The sequence below is a fragment of the Heloderma suspectum genome, chromosome 1 (assembly GCF_057233095.1).
Source record: "Heloderma suspectum isolate Gila_16-S chromosome 1, 16-S_ref, whole genome shotgun sequence".
NCBI lineage: Eukaryota > Metazoa > Chordata > Lepidosauria > Squamata > Helodermatidae > Heloderma > Heloderma suspectum.
Window position 1 is genome coordinate 188,015,705 of NC_139458.1, and position 20,127 is coordinate 188,035,831.

At 41.0% G+C, this 20,127-nt stretch overlaps 1 protein-coding gene across 2 annotated transcripts in view; it reads left to right on the forward strand.

The window, feature by feature from the left end:
* MAP3K20 (mitogen-activated protein kinase kinase kinase 20) overlaps nt 1–20,127 on the forward strand; it is a 147,277-nt gene that overhangs the window by 62,511 nt on the left and 64,639 nt on the right. For both annotated transcript variants that reach the window (XM_084812965.1, XM_084812976.1), the window contains exons 9-10: nt 1,899–1,973; nt 13,451–13,557. In XM_084812965.1, the coding sequence (XP_084669091.1) occupies nt 1,899–1,973; nt 13,451–13,557 (182 nt within the window). The remainder of the gene's footprint in view (nt 1–1,898; nt 1,974–13,450; nt 13,558–20,127) is intronic.

Genomic DNA, 20,127 nt, shown 5'->3' on the forward strand with positions numbered 1-20,127 from the left:
GCTACATATACATCTAAGGCCATGTACAATTGTTCCTCTGAAGCAGCAGGAATGATGTCACCCCTAATCCACCATCAGTAGGCTGGTGACTATACAAACATTCCAGTTATTAGAAAACTAGAACACACCAGTAAAACCCTCAGTGTATTTGCTCGAGTTTTCAAATAAGTGACTATAACCTGTTCCTTTAATCCATGGGTGGGCAATGTGTTGCCCTTCAGATGTTGGACTGCAGCACTCATCAGGCTTAGCCAGCATAGCCAATGGTGAGGGATGATGAAAAGTGCAGTCCAACAGCGTCTGGGGTGTAGTCCAACAACATTCCCCATCCCTGCTTTAGTCCAATATAAGTCAATTGAGTGGTAGGTTTAAGTAGACCAACTCACAAGAAGCTTCAGGCTGTTTTTCAGGTTGCTTTTAAGAAAAATTTTAGCACTTAAAATAAATTTAAAACAAATATGGGATAGGCAAGTATGTTATTCATTATAGGCACTATCCAACAAGAACTAGCAACAGGCATAACAGAATGTGAACACATCTTGTGCAGCAGTGCTGGTCATGCTTCTGTGGGCAATTTTTTAAAATGATTGCAGGATTCAGGAAATCTGCAACACTGTTTTGACCAGAGACCATAGTGGGATGCATATATGGAATGTTTGTATCATGAACAATGATAACTCTACAGTGCCTCCTTGGTATCTCCCTAAAGCAGCCTTCCCAAACTTGGGGCACTCCAGATGTGTTGGGACCTCAACTCCCATAATTCCAAGCCAGCATGGCCATGCTAGGTGGGAATTATGGGAGTTGCGGGCCCAACACACCTGGAGTTGGGGAAAACTGCTCTAAAGCCTTAGAACATGCGTAATTCAATACACAGATTCCAAATCTTTTGATATTACCCTTCTGTACTTGGTTCAACTTGCCTTTCTTCATCACAGTATTTTTAATCTACTAGAATGTTTGTTCAGAACTTGGATGCTTACGCATGGATTCACCATTATGAAGCTAAGCTTCTTCATGGTTAACTTGTAGCTATGTGCACATTTAAACTTGGAATGGCTCCATTAAGTAGAAAATAAGGCATTAGACCACTCAACACAATCTAGCACTTTAATCCAAATAACTAATATCCACCAGGAAATATTAGTATCTATATACAAAACAACTTATGAGAACTCTTGAACATGCATATCGTAAGAGTAGGATAAATTTAGGATGAATAACTGCAAAGAACAGTATCTCAGATGACTGCTGGAATGCACATATTTAAAAACCTTGGGAAAGTACATAACTGGTAGATTCTTTGTATTGTTGTGGAGAGCGGTAGTGTGGTATAAGAACTAGTGGAAATTTGACTGAAATTAAAAGGAGTTTGCAGACACGAGGGGTCAGATTCTGGAATAGTTTCCCGAAACAGTTTTGGACAGCATAGTTTCCACACAGAGGTAATGTATTTAGAAAGACTATTTTTTGGTCTAGCACTTCCATAATTCCCACAAACCACAAACTGTAAAGTGCAGCATACATGGCGTTTTTCTCCTCAGAAGCAGCAATGACATGAATGTAATGTGTGAAATAGGCCTAATGATGGATCTATCATTCTTGGTGCCAGAAAAAAGATTTCCCCCATGGTCACATCCCTGAGAGACTGGAAGGTGATAGCTTGGTTCACTGGTTTGGTTTCCATCTCCAGACGCAAGCAATCTGCTCTGCTGGCACTTTGGTGTAGTGTGCCTTTGGTGTGGTGTACCACACTTTATTTTGTGGTAGACCTGTGGTCAGTTTTCTAGCTCTGTTGCAAACTTATGACATCTGCTTTAGTACAGGGCTGGGACTGATCTTCTGCTGTTCGCTTCCTGTCCTTTGCTTGTCTGACTTATTCCTTGTGTCTATTATAGAGACTGACCATTCCAAGCAGCTGTCCTGGAAGCTTTGCAGAATTGATGCTCCAGTGTTGGGAAGCAGACCCAAAGGTATTTATTCTGCTAATATATCATTAAATGTTCCATTTTTCACTGTTTATTTTAATTGCACTGTGTTAAAAATGTGGTGCAGCTCTTGCAAATAGGAGACTTTTAAAAATACTTTTAAATTTTAAGAGCTTTCAGGTAAGTTTATTGCATTTGTATGTTTTTTAGAACATATTACTTGCTCTCTTTGCTGATATTAGTTATGTTAAAGGAAGCCAGCATTTCTTTGGTTACTGAATCAGGTAAAGGATTGGATGTCAGATAATTCATGCGATTCATGTCAAATAATTATCTTTGACAGCAAGCTCCTTTGTGTGTAAATCAGATTTTCTTCTGAAATGTTTTTGTTTGCAAATGTTCTGTTTGTTTTGTTTTACCATATAAGTGTAGTACCTGTAAGGCACAGTAAGAAAGACTCAATTGTCTTCTCTCCTCATGTGGAGGAAGTATCGCACAACAATCACCATAAATACCAAGCACACTATCCACTCCCCACACCAGAGTAGACAGGAATGCAGAATGGAAAATATGAACTGTAAAAGCAGGTACAGAAACAATGTTAGATTTAATTGTTTTTAAACCTATTATATGTATTTGGTGTTGTATGTCGCCCTGAGAGCTATTAGCTACAGGACAACTAATACATCTTAGAAATATTTAACAATGTAATTCTATGCTTGTCTACTCAGAGGCGAGCCACATGAAAGTCAATGGGACTCACTCCTAGGTAAGTATGTATCAGACTGCAGTCTAAGGGTGAAGTCCTTTGCATATTTGGACAGAAAAAAAGTTCCACCACTCCCAGCATTCCCCAGCCAACCATTCTGGCTAAGCCAGTGTGAGAGCCAGTGTGGTGTAGTGGTTAGAGTGTTGGACTGGGACTCAGGAGATCTGGGTCCTAGTCCCCACTCAGTGATGAAGCTCACTGGGTGACTTTGGGCCAGTCACTGACTCTCAGCCTAACCTACCTCACAGAGCTGTTGTGAAGATAAAATGGAGAGGAGGAGAAAAACCATGTAAGCCACCTTAGGTTCCTTGCAAGAGGAAAAAAGGCGGGATATAAATGTAACAAGTTTTTTAAAAGTTTGTGCCCTTAGTGTCCTTAGCAGAGCCTGATACCCTTCAGGTATGTTGGACTGCGACTCCCATCATCCCTAACCAGCATGGCCAATAAGATTGTAGGAGCTGTAGTCCAGCAAATCTGGATGGTACCAGGTTGGGGAAGGCTACCTTAGCAGAATCAATGACAGGAATAGGTCAAATGTGCCGTTATTCAGCCAAAGCAAACTGAGTGTTGCACTTTCAGATTCCACACATTTTTCTCATACTTGGTTGACCGTCATACTGTAAATTGACTGGAACAAAGTGGGTGTTCTTCTGTATAGCTAGAGGAAAGCCAATGTAGTATCGGCATTGTTACCTAATGCGAGCAAGCATTTTGTTTACCTTCAATGGTAGTTAAGAAAATGAAAGAGGACTTTTTCACTCAAGTCAGTTGTGGGAGTTGGGGTGGGGGGGATCTCATTCCTCTTGTAACAGATGGAAGATTTTTGTGATCTCTCACATTGTGTGCTTGAATAAACTCAATTGTCAAATAAGCCTAGAGCAGGACCAATTTGTTCTTGGTGGGTAGTGTGCTGAAAAGATTTGTGGATCCTTGAGCAAATACAAGGTGGGCCACCAGTCCCTCCCCAGTATTCTTCCCTCACTCCACCCTACCCCAAAAGTCCTCTTATGCTTTTCCTTCTTGCCCTCTGCTGCATGAAGAAGACAAGGCATTACTTCTTGTTTCTTGAAGCCACTTCTGCCCTTACTTTGCTTTCAGCTCCCTGTGGAGTAGAAACTGGTTCAAGAAAAAGGAAGAGGTGCCATGTTTGCTTCCCATGGCAGAGGAATGGGAGCAATTGTTCTAGGCAGTTTTTCAGGCTTCAAAGCCCCAACAGAAGGCATCTCAGAGGGCAGTCATGCCACCAGACCTCAAGCCACAATCCTGGCTTAGATGGTAGTATTACACTTTCAGGCAAAGCAAATTTGTAAGTGCCTAAAGAAAATGCATAGTGTAACGCAGCCTTCCTTAATTTGGTGCCCTCCAGGTGGGCTGGAATGCAACCCCCATCATTCCCATCCAGCATAGCTATGCTGGGAATATATAATATATGAAAAGGCAGACAACTTCCAGTCGGACACAATATAACAATGAAGAATTCCACTGAAATTAATTTACTAGACCACATTTCTGAAACACCAAATAAATCCTTTTTCTTTTACATTCAGGTCAGCAGCCTCTATATGGGTCTTAAAATCCGCAAACAGGACAATTTCAGTATTTAGGAATTTTGACCTCAGTATTAATTCAGCGCAGATGCTAGCTTACCCTCCCATTTTGGTGGAGGTTGTTCTACATAGAATATACATCTAGGGATGGATCCAGATGTGCCCCTTTGTGAATGGAAGTGCACCTTCTGTTGGTGAAGGGAACCTAAATCTAGTGGAGGGGGCAGTGACTTTAGCCAACTCCTCCTTTCCCCTAAAGCCCCCATTGCTACCTCCCATGCTGTTCTGAAGGGTCCCCCAACCCTCCAGTGCAGATTTTCAGGGGGCACAGGGGACTGCTGGGGAAAGGAGGAATTGGGGGAAATCACAGCCCCACCCCTTTCTCTAGCATTAGTGGGACTCCACTGAGTGCAGGTCTGGATCCGACCCACACAAGTGAGACAAAATCCCAATCTTCAATCTGATGGACTATTTGAATAAAGCTTGTTGTTGTTTATTCGGTCAGTCACTTCCGACTCTTCGTGACTTCATGGACCAGCCCACGCCAGAACTTCCTGTCAGCCATCGCCACCCCCAGCTCCGCCAAGGTCGAGTCCATCACCTCCAGAATATCATCCATCCACCTTGCCCTTGGTTAGCCCCTCTTCCTTTTACCTTCCACTTTCCCTAGCATCAGCATCTTCTCCAGGGTATCCTGTCTTCTCATGATGTGGCCAAAGTACTTCAGTTTTGCCTTTAATATCCTTCCCTCAAGTGAGCAGTCTGGCTTTATTTCCTGGAGTATGGACTGGTTTGATCTTCTTGCAGTCCAAGGCACTCTCAGAATGTTCCTCCAGCACCACAGTTCAAAAGCATCTATCTTCCTTCGCTCAGCCTTCCTTATGGTCCAGCTCTTGCAGCCATAGGTTACTACAGGGAATACCATTGCTTGAACTATGCAGACCTTTGTTATCAGTGTGATGTCTCTGCTCTTCACTATTTTATCAAGATTTGTCATTGCTCTCCCCCCAAGAAGTAAACGTCTTCTGATTTCCTGGCTGCAGTCAGCGTCTGCAGTCATCTCTGCGCCTAGAAAGACAAAGTCTGTCACTGCCTCCACGTTTTCTCCCTCTATTTGCCAGTTATTAATCAAGCTGGTTGCCATAATCTTGGTTTTTTTGAGGTTTAACTGCAACCCAGCTTTTGCACTTTCTTCTTTCACCTTCATCATGAGGCTCCTCAGCTCCTCCTTGTTTTCAGCCATCAAAGTGGTATCATCTGCATATTGGAGATTGTTAATGTTTCTTCCAGCAATTTTAACTCCAGCCTTGGATGCATCAAGCCCAGCATGTCGCCTGATGTGTTCTGCATACAAGTTGAATAGGTAGGGTAAGAGTATACAACCCTGCCGTACTCCTTTCCCAATCTTAAACCAGTCCGTTGTTCCATGGTCTGTTCTTACTGTTGCTACTTGGTCGTTATACAGATTCCTCAGGAGGCAGACAAGATGACTTCGTATCCCCATACCACCAAGAACTTGCCACCATTTGTTATGATCCACACAGTCAAAGACTTTAGAAGAGTCAATACAACAGAAATAGATGTTTTTCTGAAATTCCCTGGCTTTCTCCATTATCCAGCGGATATTGGCAGTTTGGTCTCTAGTTCCTCTGCCTTTTCGAAACTCAGCTTGTACATCTGGCAATTCTTGTTCCATGAATTGCTGGAGTCTACCTTGCAAGATCTTGAGCATTACCTTACTGGCATGTGAAATAAGTGCCACTGTTTGATAGTTTGAACATTCTTTGGTGCTTCCCTTTTTTGGTATGGAGATATAAGTTGATTTTTTCCAATCTGTTGGCCATTCTTGTGTTTTCCAAATTTGCTGGCATATGGCATGCATCACCTTGACAGCATCATCTTGCAAGATTTTAAACAGTTTAGCTGGGATACCGTCGTCTCCTGCTGCCTTGTTATTAGCAATGCTTCTTAAACCCCATTCAACCTCAGTCTTCAGGATGTCTGGCTCTAGCTCACTGACCACACCGTCAGATCTATCCCCGATATTATTATCCTTCCTATACAGATTTTCCATATATTCTTGCCACCTTTTCTTCTCTTCTGCTTCTGTTAGGTCCTTGCCATCTTTGTTTTTGATCACACCCATTTTTGCCTGGAATTTACCTCCGATGTTTCTAATTTTCTGGAAGAGGTCTCTTGTCCTTCCTGTTCTATTATCTTCTTCTGCGCATTGCTTGTTTAAAAATAATTCCTTATCTCTTCTGGCTAACCTCTGGAATTGTGCATTTAATTGGGCATATCTCCCCCTATCACAGTTGCCTTTTGCTTTCCTTCTTTCTTGGGCTGCTTCCAGTGTCTCAGCAGACAGCCATCTTGCCTTCTGGTTTTCTTTTTCTTTGGGACATTTTTTGTTGCTGCCTCCTGAACAATGTTGCGAACTTCTGTCCATAGTTCTTCCGGGACCCTATGAAGCCTCACCCTGTTTCCTGGGTTCTTTCTGCTGGCAGGGCAAAGCCCTATATCCTTACAGCTCAGGAGTACTCCCATCAGTTAACCAAGTCTCTTGCAGAGAATTAATATCAAATAACTGAAGATACTTTTGGGAATTCAGTGACCACACATTTATTTGCCCACTCTGCTATATTCCAAGAAAGAAGGTGTAATTTTTTTATTGTTAGTTCCCTCTCATTGCCAGATAGTCACTGAAATGAAATTCTGGTAGAATTTGTGGGTTTACACGTTTTCTTAATAACGTTACCATTACAGCAAATAAGGTTAACCATTGGAATGTTATTTTAAGAAATTGTACAAAATTCACATACCTATTTAAGTGTGAGACTTCTTTGAATAAATCTCAGAGACTTACCTGTTGTTCCTATATGTTTTATACAGTGGCTCAGGACTCCACAAGCCACATGTGTCATAGGGCTTACGGAGTCTCTTACTAGGCTGAAACCTTTCTTTATATTTCCCTGTTACAGCTGATGCCTCTCCAATCCGACAAGAATTAAGAAATGATGCATTGGTTGGGGAAATAATACAAACTTACTTCCCTGTTTGAGATGTAGTCTTTGAAGTTGATAGTTACAAGTCTATTCTAGATGCTTTATGCATTAAACCTAACCCATTATTATGGATTTTACAAGGGCTCTGGTACTGTCCCAAGGCTACTATGATGTGACTTTTGAAAAAGCTGGCAAAGGTCTAACTGATATATACCCTTACCTCTACCAGCTGTATGTACGACAAAAGCCTGTTTGTTTGTTCCCAAATCCTCATTCATGAACTAAAAGGATCCCAGCCCAATTCCATGCTTCAACTTGTACTAGAAACTAAGTGGTTCTGAAAATATTTCACCTCAGCCATCTCAAAAGTAAAAACTGTAATCTACTAGAATACCGACATCTTTTATTCTTAGGGAATCCACTCAAATCCCGCACCTTCCTGTTATATTGTACCAGAAGACAAGATGTTTAACTGTCTTTATACATTGATCCTGTTGTTTAACTGGAGGGGGGGTGGAGACAGGGGCAACCACCTCCTCCTTTAACAGTAAGCTAGGCGTGGGGATTTATTTCCTTTATATTGTTTTTACTTGTGTCTGGGTAATCTTATCATTTTGCGTTGAGTCATTAGTAGGCCTTTCTTGATCCAGCATATACTACCAGATGAGTAGTTTTCAGTCTTGGGAATTGTCCCTATTCTAGGTCAATGGGTTGTCTTCCATTCCTGACAGATCTTTCTAGCTCCAAAATCCAGATTATTTCCCTCAAATTAGGGGTGTGGGTCCAATACAAATGCCCTTATCTTCATTATCTCACCCCTTAGGAGGAATTATTTGAAAGAGGGGTAGAGATTTAAAATACTCATCTTTATTAAACACAGAATTTGTTGTAAAAACTGTTTCAGGCCCCATCTACACAAGCCATTTTCTCTGGGGCTGCTGCGATTTGAGGTCCTTCAGAACATTTGACGCAGTCACCACTTCGCAGCCAAACCATGGTTTCCACCCAGAAAATGTGGATTTCCAAAGAAGTGTTTTGCTGCGAAGTTTTTGGTTTGCTGTAGGTTTCCTGTGGTTGCGAGCTGTCTGTCCCTTCCCTGAACCAGTTTTGCATTTTGTGGTGGGTGTGTGGTAGACGTGCCTAGCGCATGTGTCACTCTGTGATGCCCCTTCACTCTTCCCCATTCCTTCGCAGCTGTGCAGTTACAGAGGCATGGAGAAGTGTGCTCATTTCTTCAACCACACCTTTGCAGCTTCGTATCTTTGCAGTTGCTGCTTTGGAGTCAGTGGCCAAGGCCGAGGGGGGGGGGGCGGTATCAGGGGAACAGAAGGTTGAGGACCAACTTCGCTTCAGCCACCATTGTGGAATGTGGGTAGGCATGTACCTCTCATGGGCACATGCCTTGGCATGTACAAACCATTGCGAGAGTCTCGGGCTGGAGAACTACCAAACAGTTGGCATGGTAATGAAGGAGCAGACCACCCACTTTTCAACTAACAAGGAATAGACAGACACAAAAGAACCCCTAAAATACAAAACAGCCACTAAAACCCGAAGTGTCACACCCCCGTCCTCATGTGCCTGCGCAGCTGTGCATGTAAATATAATGGTACAAAAAAAGAGCACCACGACTGCTGCTGTTTACTTTGCTTCAATGGCTATGTGTCAGGCACAGTGGATTTTTCATTGGAGAAGTCCACAGTAAATCATGCGTCCACCACAGCAGAAGCTAATTCGCATCTGCAATGCTGCAGAGTTACAACGGAGTGAAGGTTGAAAGCGGTGCTGTGTAGATGGCACCCTAGTCAGGGGCTGTTTAATCTGGGCTATTTCTCCAAATATCCTGTGTCTCAGTTGTCCAGTCAGCATCTGTGTCATTCTGGGCATTATATATCACAGTACAATGAAGAAGAGCCAGTGTGGTGTGGTGGCTAGAGTGTTGAGACTGGGAGTTGGGAGATCCGGGTCCTAGTCCCCACTTGGCCATGGAAGCTCACTGGGTGACTTTGGGCCAGTCACAGACTCTCAGCCCAACTCCCCTCACACTGTTGTTGTTGTGAGAATAAAATGGAGGAGGATTATGTACGTTGCCTTGGGTTCCTTAAGGAGGAAAAAAGGCAGGACATAAATGTAATAAAATAAATAAATAAGTAAATAAATAAGGGGAAAACGCAATGCAAGGCCAGGCCTTCCAGGCCACAACTCTGGCCTGGTTCTATGCTGCTGACCTGAGGATGGTTTATTCCTACTGAAGAATAAACTGGTTTGAACTGGACTAACAGTTCGCCCTAGGAACAACCATTGAATGCATGATAGCACATAGTAAGACCTGATCAGTTGCTGACAGATCTGTACAGGGAAAATTAAAGCAGTTCTAAATGCAAAGATGAGGGGGCAACATGGCAAATAACACAGTGCCCAATTGGGGCAGAACAATATTTTTGCCCCTGAGGATTTGCCAGTCTAAAATAAACCTTTTAAAACTGAAAGTGATTCCTGTGCGTTGAATGAGGAGATGCCATGATGGATGCAAGGGAATCCAGTCTTTCCTCCATGGCCTCATTCACATTTATTACTGTGAGGCTGTAGCCACTCATTACCAATGTGGTATCCGCAGGGAGCCATGAACTGCTGAAGCAAGCCATTAGGACTCGACATTAGGAATCAATTATGGAATTATATCAACAGGTGGAAATAATACACTGCCAAGTGTGCACCTGCTGCCATGCTGTGCTCCTGCTCCAAGCCGATTAGCAATAAACTATACAGTAGGTCCTAAAACGTGGGTTTTGCTGGAATGGTTGGGGGAAATGGCTGTGTGTGAACATGCAGTGTAGATATGGGGTGGGGTGGGGTGGAGGGAATAGCAACTGCTTAGCTTTAAACTGTTGCCTTAGAATTGTGTGCAGATGGACCAAAAATGAAAAAGAGAGAAAAAAAATCCCTTCGCCTAAGTGTTGAATAGGCAAGTCTTGCATAGAAGAGCACTTGTCTCTTTTTGTTATACGTTTGACATTTTTTTATGTTGTTTGACATTTGAAATAAAGAAATTGTCTCTCTTTTATAATGTGAAAATCACTTGGATCTGCCTGGGAGAGACACCTCAGCATTGTTCCTAATTGTTTTTGTGCACCCAAATTAAAATGCACGTTTTAATTGCTGCATCTGTAATTTTAGCAGAAATGGTATAATTACAGGCGTGATGCAGAGAGAATGTGCATCATCCCTTTATTATGTATCCACATTTTGGTTTCAACCTTTTGTCTCAACCTTGTCTGGGGTCTGTCAAACAGACTAACGGAGGCGATGCTCCCTCAAGAAACATTTTAACTGTGACTTTTTCAGTTTTCAACAATTATCCCACTTTTTTCATTGTAACAAAGGAAGCTATAAACGCAGGCAAAAATGCAGAGAAGTTATGACTGCTTTATCTGAGTCAATTTTTTGACTTGAAATAATCAGGTCGTCTCTGATTATACACAGCACAGTCTTTCTCTGCTTTGTCACTGGACAGACCCAAGTTGTCTTGAAATCACAGTGTTAGAATGGCATACCCATAGAATGGCACACCCAAAAGAAAATGTATAGAAGAGCTGTAAATTAGCACAGTAAGTCAACTAAAATGATCATGTAATACTGTTTTGTGACTGTAGCTACTTTTTTAGAGGACCTAAAGATGTGGATATAAAACCTTTTGGTTACCTCCATGAAACTGAAATATTATAACCTTTTTGAAAACTTCTGTGTAAAGTGAGTCTTTGTGTCTTTACAGAACATCACAAAACTAAAACACAACTGTCCTCTGCATTGTGGTTAACTTTCACAATGAAATGGCATTGTATGAGATGGCTGATCTTTCCCAAGTCTTGATTATTATTTTCTTGTGTTGTACCTAGATGTTAGAAAAGTTTTCCTCGTTTTTTAAAATTTTGGATTCAATAAATAGTCTCTTGGTGTGTTTTGTTTTTGTTAAACATTTTGGGTAACCCCCCCCCCCCCCCGCCCCCGGTTACTGTTTTCTGGGTCTGACCAATATTTTCCTTCTGGGCACTGAATTACAGAAGTCGAGTAGTAAATTACAAGTAAAACAGACATGTAAACATCCACTTCTGTGGTGGCCTGTGGTGAATCAGAATTATCTTAAGGTGAATCAGGCACTGAAGCTTTATAAAAGATTATTCTTCATTTTAAGCCACAAATGACTTGCACAACAAATAAACAAATGATTTTACCTGTACCAAGGGCAGAGTATAAACCATGCAGAGCATAAAACCAGGCCACATAATCATAAAAGTACAAATACTGCTAACCACCAATTTCTAAAAGTAATTACAAAGAACATATTATATAACCAACACGTTAACCAGAACAAAAACAAAAGCCTTAAGCAAGGGTAAAAGATGTTACACATTAAAAGTGGCAGCAATAAATCTAAGAGTTACACATTAAAAGCCTGTTGAAATAAATGTATTCGATTTCTGGTGAGAGAGACACAAAGAGGGAGGCTGGTGAATTTCAGTTAGAAGAGCATTCCAGAATTTGTGGCACTGCCCTCATGCTCACTTGCCAAATATCCCGAGGTGCAACTGACAGCGAGCCCCATATAGGCAGGCCTATATAAGTGCAAGTGGTCCCTAACTCAGTCTGGTCATAAGCCACTTATGGCTTTAAAAGCTAGAACAAGCACTTTGAATTGAGCATGGAAGCAAGTAGGAAGCCAACAAAGGTGGCATAAAATGATCTGTGGACACCAAAAAGGCAAGCTAGTTAAAAAAACACATAATAAACTTTGTGGGCATTTAAGGCTAGTGTTTGTAAGCCTGATATAGAAAGTCCTATTTAAATTATAGTACGTTTATTTAAATGATGCAGTTATTTGGCTTGTGTGGAGAGCCTCCATGGATTTTAGATTGTTTTACCCCGCACTTTTCGGTTTTAATTTTTGTGAACCGCCCAGAGAGCTTCGGGTATTGGGTGGTATAGAAGTGAAATTTAAAAAAAAAAAAATACAGGAGGCTCTCCTCTTCTGACCGCTGCCCTTCACATGAACAGGGTGATGGCTACAACAACAGAGAGGGGTGAGGCTGACACGCTCCCTCTCCTCACGCTGGTTGAACATGATAAGAACAATGCCTGAATGGGGCTTTTGTCTCAGGAACATTGGTTCCTGTAATAGTGGTGTATAATCTGTAGTTTAAAACTTTCCTATACAGTCACAGTTCCATTTTACATTCCTTGTCACATTGGGCCCAGTGTCAGTACCTTCAGACATCTATTTACTGTTATGCTTTCTTTGTGGCTCCTGGTGGTTGCACATGGGCCTCCGGTCCATTTGGAGTCCACTCGGAGTCGAGCCTTCAGTATACTTGCTCCCTCTCTGTGGAATTCCCTGCCCGTTGATGTCAGGCAGGTGCCGACGTTGCGTTCTCAGTGCCTGCTAAAGACATTTTTTATTTAAACAAGCTTTCCCTTACTGACTGGCACAGTTTTATTGGCATCATGTGATTTTAAATATTTTATTCTGTATTTTTATTCCTTTTTCTTTCTTTTTATTGTTCACCACTCTGGAATTTTGTTAGATACAGAGAGGTATATAAATTTTGTAAAATAAATGACATAAATAAAAAACAAATGCCGAATCCAAAAGGGCTAGACATGGCCTACAATCTGCAAATCCATTTTCTTTCAGCAAAGCTGGATTCTCCTCAAATGAACACTTTCATGTAACTTAGCGTGATCAGAGTTAATACTTATGTGCTATAAGCAGAGATCGCTACCTTTGCAAAAGGGCAGGAAAGAAGAATAGGTCGCCTCTTTTAGTTCCATTGAGGGTGTCCTCATTGTATTTTCTGAAGTTGAGGAAAATGACAAAGACACTTCCATTGTCATATTATTGTGCATGAATAATAATGTAGCTGCAAATAGTGTGTCCATTCAGGTCAGCCTCTTACTGTGCTGACTTTTTTTTTATTTTGAGACACCTTTTTATATTAAAATTTAAACTGCCTCCAAAGTATTAAATTAATACTTGTAGAAAATGTTTTTTTCTTGTGCTGTATACCTAAAATTATCTAGTCGTTATGCCAGTAGGGGTTCTGTTTGCAGTCTTGTATTTGCAGGCATACTCAAGAGAATTCTGTTACTATTGTAGTATTATAATGTACTTTAAAAAAGTATATACATTCTTTTCTTCTTCTTCAGAAAAGACCCTCTTTCAAACAAATCATTTCGATTTTGGACTCCATGTCAAACGATAGCAACCTTCCAGACCAATGCAACTCATTCCTGCATAACAAGGCAGAGTGGCAGTAAGTCTTCATGGTGTATGCAGATAAATATAAAATGATCTGGAGAGGGAAACTGAAATATTTTCTGAAAGGCTAGGTGCAAAAGATGTCAGTTGTTTGAATTCTTGGCCTTGTCCACCTAACTCATTGCTGAATATGAAAGTCAGCACATTTTTTCACATGTGTTGATTCCTAAGCAATATTAAATTGAATTGTGAGATATATAGCAGGAATTATTTGTGGAAATGCATGCATTTGTGAAATGCATTTGTGGAGTTTGTGGGATGCGCTCCAGTTATTTGTAGAATGTACGCTTTAATGTAATCTTTTTACATTATCCCTTTTGCTTGAGTTAAAGGTGAGCCTCAGACTTGATTTATGTTTATCGAAGCTTGTTGCTTATAAGCCATGGACCATTAGTCCAAACCTAAGACTTGGGCCACAATCTTGTATAGAGTTAGGAACACTAATGAAATATTGTGCTACGTTGTGGCTTTGTTGGACTAGCTCCTAGTAATTAAGAAGAGTACCAACAATTAACGCAGCATCACAACGATGACATCAAAACAGTATGGCAGGCAGATTTGCCAGCATAAATATTTTAGAATTGGAGAGTCAGTAGTAGACCTAAATTCGATTACTGTATCTTTGCTATCAAAGATTGAAGATTGGATTAGACATTGTTCTTGGTGTCTTTATAATCATAACAGTTTGGTTCCAGAGTTGGCTCCTATGAGCAGGAGAACTCTCTGAACAGAGTTCCACTCAGGACACTCCAGCAAGCAGAAAAGGGGGGAAGAGGTGATTTCTGCTGATTTCTACCTCTCCTGCAGACCCCAGCACCACTCCAACCCTCAGGAGCAGATTTTCCAGAGGACATAGGTGGCTGCAGGGGGAAGGAGATGCGAAATCACCACTTCCTCCATTCCGACAGCAGAAATGTTCCACTGGATCAGAAGGACTCCGCAGACAGGAGGAACTCCTCCATTCCTGGGAGACAACTTCTGTATCCAACTCAGTATCTTTATATACTGCTGTTAAAGACTGACTTGGTTTGTATGACACCACAGCCCACTGCAGCTTAATTGACCAGGGGCTGTTGCGTTGTGCCAGGTGTGTGCAAATGCCATTTTTGCATGGTGCCCCGTGGGTGCCCGGCTTGCCATGACTTGGCGTGTTGTGCAAACCCAGGCAGCAGGGGTTGTTTGAGGGTTAGATGACCCTCAAATAACGCATGTGTTTTAGGATTATCCAAGGGATGTCTAACCCTTAACCCCTACCACCTTGGTTTGCATGACATAACATGACAAGCCAAGGCAAGCCAGTCACCCATGGATGCCATGCAAAAATGGTGCCCATGGTTGCCCGGCACAAGGCCACCAGGAAAAGCAACCCTGAAAGGCCACCAGGTAAACCAAGCAGGCCAAACAGGGTTAATCAAGGACTTGGTGGGCTGCAATTCATAACCTGATTGCTTGCCTGTGGCTCCAGCCTACTCAGTGTTCTGTCCTGGCATATGTGCAAGTGGTTGGTAAGCTAAAACTCATTGACTCTTCCACTTTTGATCCGGTATTAATGACATTCATAAGTGGTATATTTCAGCCTAAAAGTCTTTTTTGTTACATCATCCTAAGCATGTTTTCTCAGAAGTCTCACTGTGTTAACTAGGACTTGCTTCCAGGAAAATGTGCATAGGGCAGTCTTAGTGTCTCCTTTGGAAATGTCCATCAGTCTGTCTTGCATATGCAGCATTTAACACAGTTAGGCTTAGGGTGTTTCCAAGGCCTTTTGAAAAGGGAGCTGTATTAGCAGAGGATCATAACCAGGCGGACTTTGCAGTAGTTCTAAATTAAGAATCTTTGGCTACTCTCCAGGGCAATGTGGAGTACAATTTAATAGTGTACTAAAGCAAGGGAAAACATGCAAGAAAAGTAGAGGGGTCTAAAGATGTAAAAAATAAAAAAATGAGATTTATAGAAATAAGATGTATCAGAACAAAGCATCCTAAACTTAAGAGAACTATAAAAGTGAACTGATAACAAGAGAATTTTATGGCACGCGTGGAAAAAGTGAGCACAGGATAGGGAGTTCGAGCCAAGTCACATGATGCAAGTATAAATAGCTTGTTTTAGAACTGACATTGTTCTTCCACTGACTCAGCAGAATATGGCAGTAACTGACTGCGGAACACAGCACTCAGCAGAGTATAATGCATTGCGCCACCTCCTGATTCAAACTGAAAACTGCATGACAGAACTTGGGATAACACCCAAAGCTTGCTATAATCATGCAGATCCTAAAACAGTTTTTCAGCTTAATCCTAAACATGCATACCTGGAAATACATCCCACTGCTTGCTTCCTAGAAAATGTGCTTAGGATTGCAGCCTTTGAACTTCCATATATACATACATTTTCAAGCTGAAACTATGCATCCCATTTGCCTCTTTCCTGCTCACTAAACAGGGAAATGTTTGCAAATGGTTGCTAAGATCTTGAAACCTGTCTGTGTGTCGTCCGTCCGTCTGTCCGTCTGTCCATCCATCCATCCATCCATCCATCTCTATTATTAAGACCTTGAAGCAACTAGGATCTCTTTTTTAAAAAATGGGGGTGGGGGGTAGGATGTGTGTAGGCAGTCAGTGCTCTGTTTTGTTTGCTTGTTTGTTTTTTGTAGTGGTTAGATTTGAAAGGCTACTACCCTGATCCTATGGACTTTTGCATCAGGTTGGGAGTATAGGGTGGGTCATAAGGGCCACTGTGCAAGTATAGGGTCTCAAAATGTTGCATTACTGTGTTGGCATGGTGGCATAAGCTGCTATTGCTGGCTCAGTATCAACATGTCAGGCATGATGTAGCAACAGCAAGCAAAGTTGTTGCATGGCAAAAAAAACTGGGTGGAGAGGGAACGTAGTGGGTACCTCACTGAGTGGGTACCTGACCTCAGCTACATCATAAAGACATGTCAGCTCCTACATTGGCTTGATCCTGCACACTTGATTTACAGCATCCTTTTATAATAGGATGTTAATTGATGTGTAGCATAACTGGATTAGCTTGCCTCACTTGCTAAAGCCAAGGTGCAGTTGTAGGTAAGATAATGAAAACCTATTTGTGTGTGTGTGTGTGTGTATGAGCCAAAAATCTAAACTAGGCATCTCTATGTGTTCAAGCAGTCTAGCAAATAGTGAAAATTATGCACTGCTAATATCTTCTAATATTTGAGATCTGGCCTGCTGCTTTACTGGCATTTTCCTAATTTTTTGTCATCTGTATATGCTACTTACGTATTTTTGCATTTAGCTATGTATGAAAATGTAATGTAGTGGCAGAGACAGATGTAAAACCTTGTCTTCCGTATGGCCACTGAATGCTGAAGGTGTGGCTACAACTGGCACCCTGCAACCCACCATTTGGATTAAAAGCTTGAGGCTTGGTTCCTTAAATTATCAATAACCAAATGATTACCTCACTTTCATATGTAATTCTGTAATTGCCATTTGAATTTTCCACCTCTGTAAATCAAATGAATGACCACACCGATTAGAACATGCATTCAGTTTCTAAAATGCACTGCTGTTGTGCTTCCCACCCTGCCTGGCTCTAGTTCCCAGAGTGCCGCGATGCCCATAGGAGTGCTCTTAATAAATTTAAGAAACTAGAATCAAATTGTAAAGAACTCTCCCATTTTCGGTTGAAAGAGTAAATGCTATCAAAATAGAAAATTTCCCCCGAAGGGTTTGTGGACCACCAGAATAGCATGAGATGTGGTGCAGGGGGTGCTGGGAGAATTGGCAAATGTCATCTCCCTTCCTGTTCCATTTGTGGAGATTCAGTAGATCAGATTCTTCCGCAAAGTGAAGGTTTCCTTCTGTTTATGGAAGGGCATGATTGGATACAACCCATTATTAATATGGTAATTAAATTTAGAATAGTTACCCTGGTTTTGTTTTACTTTTTTTCAATTTTCACCCCATGTACAACCCAAGAGACTTGGGCCAGCTTCCAGTCACACCAAAACATTTAAAATGTAATACATCAGTAACAGAAAGTCCATGGATATAGAGACAGACAGACAGATATGATACAGTGCCCCTATATACTTCATTATAAGCTGTTTATAAATTGACTGAGATAATATATTGATCTGGGTCATGGAAAAGCAAGCAAATTTAATCTGCAATAGTATGGAAATAAACAGAATACACATGACCAGTAATGTTAGATATAAATTGCTAAACTTGTGGAGTAACAGACTCATTAACTGGGCAATGTACAGGAGCCTTCCATTTAATTACACTGTTTTATTATTATACATTTTTTGAAAGAATGCAGCTGTTTTTCAGAGTCTGACCTTTTCTTATAAAGAAATTTTTGCCTAATGAGGGGAAATAATTACAGTACAAAAACAGTATGGTTTTGACATATAGAAAGCTGTTGTTACCAAGGACAGAGATTTTAAAAAATGGATAGCGCCTTTATACAGCTTTAAAATGGATAGATACACACACTTGAGCATACAAATAAAGGTAACATGGTTTTCTTATTTTGGACTCTCTACATGATAATGTGGTTTATATGGTTGTTGACATTACTTTTTTTTTTTTGTAAAATGGCATAGGAATTCTTACCCAGATACATATCCCTGAAGAGATTGAAATGACATAATCAGTGTAAGATGCAAATCTGTTATACCTCTGCAAATTTGGCTTTGATGTTTTGGTTCACAATGACCTGCCCCAAGCTTCCATCAAGGTTGACTCCTTAGTCTATATTCTGTTGTCTTGCAATGCAGAATGTATGGATCTAGAACTTAATTGTTTTGTTCTGTGCTTCTTTGGCTCTTTTTCTTCATAACATCTTGTACTGATTAAGCCATTCCAATACAACATGTAATATGACATAATTGCACTGTGGATTGCATCACCTCAACCTCACATCATTGGTTGTTGGCTGCCTGGGCAAAGCAACTCACAGTGCAATCACAATATTTCACATGTTGTGTTTTCCCGAACGTTATGAGGAAGAGGGGACAAATAAACACAATGTAACAGCAGTTCTGGGTCTCTCATACTAGCTAGTTAAGCTCTTAACATTTGGATCAGGAATGCATAACAGATTATTAAACGGATCACTGTATTGTACTTGGCAACACGAGGGCCTATTTAACGGGGCCTACTTCATGTCAAACACCTTTGACATTTCTTGCCAAGCCCTTTCCTGTTGACAATCATGTGTCATTTTGATGTCAGGCATGTAATTCAGGCACAAGAAGAGCTTGGCAGTGGATTGACGTAGAATCATGACTCTCTCTTTCAAGCATCCCTTCTACCCAAGCAGTAGAAGGCACAGCAGAAAATTCTGGTGTCCTGACCATCTGAAGAGGCAGAGAGAGCCCTAGTGTTAAAAATCATGGGTGGAGTTTCTTCAAGTAATGTAACAGAAAAATTATGATAGGGCTTAGTTGCGCTACAAATTTTCCAAATAAGGAAAATGAGGGTTAGGAATAATATAATTTAGGGCTTACATCTCCATCTCTCTCTCTCTCTCTCTCTCTCTCTCTCTCTCTCTCATATTCTCTCTTTTTAATGAAATATGTTTTTGAAAATGTTATGTGAAGTGACTAGGGTAGCTTAAATTTACATTACTTTTAAAACAAACAAAAGCTCACTGTCTTTCAAGACAGGCCAATTTTCCTTTTAAGCTAGAAAATTTGCTTATCTAAATAAAACAATTTACATTGCAACCCTATGCATGTTGTCTCAGAAGTAAGTCCCTCTGTGTTTATTGGGGCTTACCCTTAAGTAAGTGCTGCAGGCCCATACATACTTACCTGGGAGCAAGTCCAATTGAAGTCATTGTGCTGTAAAAGTACTTCCCCTATTCATTCTTACCATTGATTCATTCATATACCTTTGTTTGCAGTGTCAACATTTTATTAATAATTAAAACTATTATTATTATTATTATTATTTCAAATGCTAGATCAACGCCACTAAACGTGTGTGTATGTGTGTGGGTATGTGATGCTGAGTTGAAGCTGTAATAGATGAGTTGCTACTTAAAGAAACCCAGGATGATCTATAAACCACATTCACAAAGAGGTGTTTTGTCTCCATGCCAGTGAATATCTTCCATAACCCATTTGTCACATACTGAGACTTGACCTACACATGAAGCAGAATGAGGTGGAAGATTTCTGAGGTGGTAGAATGTAATATCTACACACGTACCTGAGAGGATATCACTTTTGAATGCTCCCTATATGAAAAAACTCCCTGCAAGCAGAAAACGAGCACACCAGGAAGAAGGCCAAGTTAGAACCTTTCTCCATGATGTTCTAAATATTTTACTTGCAGGAAGGCTTTATGTGTTAAAGTGGGGGAGCATTCAAAAGTGGTATCCTCAAGCAGCAGTTTGAAGGGCTAGAGTCCACTTTACCACCTTACTCTACCACCTCATTCTGCTGCATATATGTAAATGTTACACCACTTGAGAATACAGGTGGTGGAGGAGGAATCACATTTTTGCATGCTCCCCTGTGTTAAAAGCTACTTGCAAACAGAAAACCAGCACAGTACCAAAAGGGCTG